This window comes from Aythya marila (assembly GCF_965140915.1).
Source record: "Aythya marila genome assembly, chromosome: 5".
In the NCBI taxonomy this organism is placed as follows: domain Eukaryota; kingdom Metazoa; phylum Chordata; class Aves; order Anseriformes; family Anatidae; genus Aythya; species Aythya marila.
This window is the reverse complement of record NC_139046.1, coordinates 64,133,352-64,139,679: the sequence shown is the minus strand read 5'-3', so window position 1 is coordinate 64,139,679 and position 6,328 is coordinate 64,133,352. Positions and strand designations below refer to the sequence as shown.

The 6,328-nt window shown below is 33.1% G+C and overlaps 1 protein-coding gene across 1 annotated transcript in view; it reads right to left on the bottom strand.

Annotated features, from left to right (window-relative positions):
- Positions 1–501: 501 nt before the first annotated feature.
- Positions 502–6,328, bottom strand: part of PARVA (parvin alpha) — a 69,494-nt gene continuing 63,667 nt past the window's right edge. Inside the window, exon 13 of the mRNA XM_082761708.1 lies at positions 502–5,526. Coding sequence (XP_082617834.1) covers positions 5,450–5,526 — 77 coding nt within the window. The 3' untranslated portion in view covers positions 502–5,449. The remainder of the gene's footprint in view (positions 5,527–6,328) is intronic.

Below are 6,328 nucleotides of genomic sequence, written 5' to 3'. Positions count from 1 at the left end.
TAAAGGATCACAACAAAAACAAGTTTATATAAAAAAAATAATATGTAAAATCTTCCTAAATGCAGTTATTTTTTGAAATGGGCAGTTTAATTTTGATAATTTTAACATTTCACTAACATTTTGTTAAATTTTAAATAACAAAATTACCCTGAAGAAAATTGCATTATAACCAGCTGAAAAATCTTCCCAAAGGAGCTCAACATAGCAATATTAAAGCAAAGGCATGCTTTGCCATTTTGAGTCAAATACAAAATTTTCCTGACCTGCTGCTGTTAATCATTTTGAGCATATGCTTACATGTCTGTTTCTGCCAACCCACTTTCAGCTGTCACCAGCCTCCACAGAAAATAATAATAAACACCAAGTACACCCACAAGGAGGTAACTGAGAATGGCTTAGATAGAGAGGTCTGGAACTTCTGAGAACATAAAACCATACAGCCTTCCTAGCTTTTTTCATATATGTCATATTTTGGCCCAACAACAACATACAATGTTGAATTTCAGGTGCAAATTTTATTGTGGATCATAACAAAAGTTTCAGAAGAAAAAACACAGGAAAAATCAGCAGTGGAGTGTCACTTACAGAGTACATAAAAGAGATTCTGTGAAAGATACTAACACTGTAGTTGAAAACAACACAGCTTAATTTAAACTAAGCATTATTTTCAGATACACACCTTAAGAAGTGAATTTTGCAAATATTTTTTTTTCTTGAATTTGATCTTAAGATTTGGAAGCAAGTATTTAAATGACACTAACTGCTGCTGTGTAGCACTAAACTATTAAACAGAAAAAAATAAATCATTATTACTAAAAGAAATAGGCAGACAGAAAATATTGTCAAAATATGTAACATTAGCCCTAGTAAATGTCAAATGACTCAAAAAAATCTTTGGAATATCTGTGGTTGTTGAGATATGCAGATTTTTTTTGAATTTTCACACTACTATCTCAATTTGTCCTCTGATACAATAAAAATCATACTTAAAACTAATTATAACTTCCTACAATGGATTTCTTCTGCCCTTACTTGTACTTCAAAGAGAAAATCCACATTCATTCTCATAGTAAAATGGCAAAGGTAACAGTACAGAAAATCCTGCAAGAGGTCTTCCAAGGCACTGTTCTCTTTTTGGGTGTTTGGCATACACACAGGCCATGCATGATGGCTGTTATGCTGGGAAGACAAGAGCAAATGAAACTAGACCTAAAGCTAGTATATAGTGTATTAAATATCGTAGATATTTTTCTCTAATGAAATGAAACCCATCACTTCTATAAGCCATTCTGTTTTATACTATCGTGAATTGCAGTAAGGTATCTGCAAAATTAAACTAAGATAGGAATTTTAAAACATACTTCATGAAAATGAGTAAGGAAAAAGGTCAACCAGATATCATTTATGTCAATCAATATAGTTTGCCTGAATGCAAAACATTCTCAGATACTGTAACCCTCTGTAAAAAGAGAAAGGACCAAATGCTCTGTTCATCTAATGGCACTGATTTATGTGCCAACAAGTACTGTCAACAGAAATAGATGAGGACCTTTTCCAGCACTTGCTGGTCCTGAACTATGTAGCTGCAAGGGCTACTGCTCCCCCTGTAATAGGGAAATATCTACTGACTAAGAGATGTGAAGAACTACATATCCTGCAGTCAGCTCATTCAGTAGGAGACTCAGTGAGTCAATACTTCATCAGAAACACAGAGGACTACAATTGGGCCTGATGTGTGTGTCTCAGTTAAAATCATGCAAGGATTTCTTTGATACCTTCTACTAAGGCCTGTTCTTTATGGCACATAAAAGCCAGTCAGCTTAGAAAGAAACATGGAAGGAGCTGATCTTAAGATTTTGACATCTTTTTGATATACTCTAAGAATCTGCAGCTCCTCTTTGAAAAACTAATTTCTGTGTGGTTGACAGAGCATAAAAGAATCCATCAATAGGGAGATGTTGCCTGTCTCTAAACACAAAATAAACCCGGCTACCATACTACTGCAATGGCAAATAGATGGATTAGAAGTAAGGGAAGCACAGAAAAATGTTCTTTTTGCAGTTCCATAATGCCCCATGAACAGAAATGTTTACTGTCTTTCAGTTCCTCACATCAGGCTAACAACTTCTTGGTTTTCAAGGGTCTCAGCAACCTGTGGGCCTTCAGATGACAAGACACTACAGACATAATGGTTAGGTGCATGAGACCCAGATACCATGAGATCTTAAGGCAGCCCAAAGTGCTGATATAGCACCCTCAAGATCAGAGGCTTCCTCTGGAGTCAGGGAAACAGGCTTCTCCAGGTGACTGTTGATATCTTACATGGGCTAAATCCATTGATTTGGATCTATTTAAGCATTTAAAGTCATTATAAATAAGACCAGGACTGACCTAAAACTTAAACAACTTCTATCCTAACATAAATTGTGAAAGCAATTCTGTAGTCATTTGTACATTGACATATACATACTGTGTAACGAGAATACCAAGCATCATATGTGTGAGCAGAATTTGGCCCAACTAATGTAATGTTTTAGTTCCCTGCAGGAAGGTGCTGGCCTACACTGATTGCTGAAGAGCCAACTACCTACAGTAGTATTCTATATTTCTATAATATTCTGTATCAAAGTAATAATATATTAGATATAATCTGTATATTAGATTTTATATTTATTTTATAGCTATTTAAATCTATACTGTCAAAATAAAAGCTGTGAGCCACTCCTACCTGGCAGCATACACTATTTGTGTGAATGTGTTAAAATTATCACATGGGCCTATATTTACATAGGTCACTCTTGATTATATAGCACTTATAATTTACAGAAATTCTTAACATAGGACAGACCTTTGTGTAGAGGTTGGATGTTGTTTAAATGTTTCCATGGTTCTGCATAATTGCATTTCAGCATAAGGATCTCACAATTCTGTGTCAGTTTTATGTTTTTTACAGGTGGAAAATTGAGTCTAAGAGACTTCAAAATCTCCAATACTGTTACACCAATATAACACAGAAATACATGTTTTCAAGTCCAAGTGAAAAACAGTTTCACTGTTCCTAACTTTTTTCTTTTGCATACATAAATCTTCTCTTTAAACAAAGTGCACTCCTGAAAACAATGACAATCAAAATATTTTGGCATTGCTAAGACTTTAAAGAGCATTTCAGCTCAGCAGGATTTGCAGAAAACAAATATCACACATTTGTTAATGAACTACTACAATTACCATAATCTAAGTCTGCAAATGGAAAACTTACATGTCAGACATTGAAATAAGCTGAAATTGCTGCTGTTATACATGAGAAGCTCCATCTTGTTTTGCTCAAAAAATGTTTGGTTAATTCCTATTGTGCAGCTTCTCAGAAAGATAAGTAATATTAAAGATATAACTCAAACGTTCATTTTGACAAAGGTCCAGTTATTTACCTATAGTAAAAGGCAAATAATCATTATTTTCTGTACCTCTAATTCAGAAACGCAGTTAAAAAAACATAGAGGTAAACAAACATTTTAATGAAAATATTTAGAACATATGTGACAGTAACATATCAACTTCTGAGTTCAGAGAATATCCGGATATTATCCTTTGAATTAAATAATGAATTTTCTTTGCAAAAGTTGGTATTTCCTTATTGAGATTTATTTATTACAGAATAATTTCTGTAGCCCCCCAGCAGAAGTCAATATCATCTCGATATTTACGATAGTTGATGTTCACTGAAGACGAATGCAATTGCTTCTTTTCCCTTTATGCTAGTGTTGCACTGGAAAGCACTAATTAAAAATAGAAGCCCTAAAAACTGAAAAATATGTTATGCTTTGTATAATAAGTAGCATACAGCTGTTATGTAGTGTTCTTGCCAGCACTACATTTCTTCAGACCAACAGTCTTAAGAGCTGACTGACAGACTTCCTTTCCCTTTCACCTATACCAGTTTTGCCATAATTGGATGACTATTCAAAAGTCTCTCTCCTACACTAAGCAGTCCAAAGACTTCTAAACAGTAGGCCAATAATTTCTGACTAAGGATTTTTTTCCTTACTGTGTAACCCAGGATTCCAAGAATCTGTGATTGCACTGAAACACTTCTATTAGAAAGGTATCTAAAACTAACATCAAGACTTCTAACAAATGATTAATTTACTCTTCAGCTTGTACCAGTGCAGTTTTTAACGATTTGTACTCATGCCAGGCAGTCTCTACAGATTCTTTATGGAAACATAACTGGTGCTTGACAGCAGTCTAAGGGAAGAATCAATTCCCATTTCTCTTTTATGTCTGTTAAAAATAAAAATAAAATTAAAAGGTAACGGCTTACGTTTGGTCATGATTAGAAAAAAATATTCTTTATAGCCATATAAAATGACCAAAGAATCTTACACTGTAACAGAATCTTTGCAGATGGGCGTAGTTTTAACCTAAAAACAGTGCTTTTGTATCTGAAAGGCTACAGGAATGTTTCTGGAAAATATATATTATTCTTTACGTTGGACATCATGCAGCAAAATACATTAAACATAATTTCAATCAAAGGAACAGATTCTAAATCTTATTTAGCAATAAATTTAAATTTAAAACCTGGAAATCCTGTGTTCCAACAACTAAAAGAAAAACAAGTCATTCTTTTACTTTTTAATACTATGCTAATACAAATAATACGGGGAAACTATTATACAGGTGTGCTATCCTGAAATGTGTACTTTAGGAAAAAAAAAAAAAAAAAAAAAAGAGAGGACGAGGAAGATATCTTCCTTGAACAAAATTAAGTGAACAAGCTGCAAAGTGTATTTGGTGGAATGTTCAATAATACATATTTAAAGCAGAGTATCACATTATAGTAAGACTGAAAGAATAAGTAGCAACATCAGTTTGTACCCATAAAATTCAAACCTAACTAAATAAATTAATCAGATTAAGTGCTTGAATAAGTCTGTTCTTTTTAGCTGTGATGTGAACAGTATTTAACTGTTTCTCCCCATGCATATTTCTCATAATTAGAATGCAACCATCTTACCATGGACAGTAAATATTCTTCCCCTCCCCAGATTAGAAAAGATATACATAAAAACGTTAAAATAGGAAGTTTCTGTATGAAGCATCTATGTTTGACTTCAAAGTCTAACTTGAACTACAGTTACTAAATCTTTTTTCATTGCTGTTCCACCTATTACAAAACAGTGTGATGATGCTGTTATTATTCAGACATGGATCCTCTGAGAAGATAACCAAGTACCTTCCTTGAAACTTTTTTTTTTTTCATAATATGTATTAGTGTTACATAGCCTTAGCTTTAAACCTTCTATGAAAATAGATGTGTGTGAATAGTCAATTAAAGATTCTTCAGATAAATGGTTTAGCTCCTTTTAGGACAAAGATGCAGAGGAATACTGATGAAAAATATGCTAGTTATGATGCTTTCTTTGTTAAGACGTCCCAAATTAATTCTTCACTCCACGTTCCTGTATTTGGTAAACAAGTTGTATAGTACTCTTAGTGTAGATTTCAAGTCACAATTTACAATATCTAGAAAAAAAAACAAGGAAAAAACTATTAGTAACTTCATAAGCCAAAACATTTTCAGATGAAGTGCCCCTTCTCTATTTCCTCTCTTTGCTCAGATTTATATCCATAAACATTAGAATCACAAAAATAGTAAAAAAGAGTAGAAATATAAGCAAATAACATGTAAACTGTCAACTCAAACATAATTTTCTCAACCACTTTCAGTTAGGAAAATAAATGGCTAATGCTGATGATGTAGAAATGCAACCAAATTGTAAAGGCCCATGAGACAACTTGTACATAGTATCACATATACTGACAGGACTGAATCTTCAGTTGGTTGTGGCCAAAAAGTAACAACCTCAAAAATAAATAAATAAATAAATAAATACAATAAATACAATAAATAAAAAAAAAAAACAGACAAGAACAAATTGAACTTTTCTGTAGGGATTTTGCAGGTCTTGGCCCATATCAGGCTGCAACTTCCTTTATTAGGCCTAATTTTGGCAAGATAATCAGATGCAAGGTTAAAATCTGAAAATTTCCAAAGGATCTAAAAAGCTAGGTATACAAGTGCCCCTTGAAAACTTTTCTGAAAACGCTTTAGGTTAGCTGATGTGCATGGCTGAATCAGTTGTTATACACTCAACATCTAAGGTAAATGATTTATGTGAAACAAAAAGCTAATGAATACCTGCTGTTTCCAAGGGAAGTTGTTGAGAAAGTCAATATTATTATACAAGAAATCTATAAAACAAACTGACATGTACTACTATAGCAGCCTACATTAGTGCTTCAAGAAATATTCAGTCTCAAATAG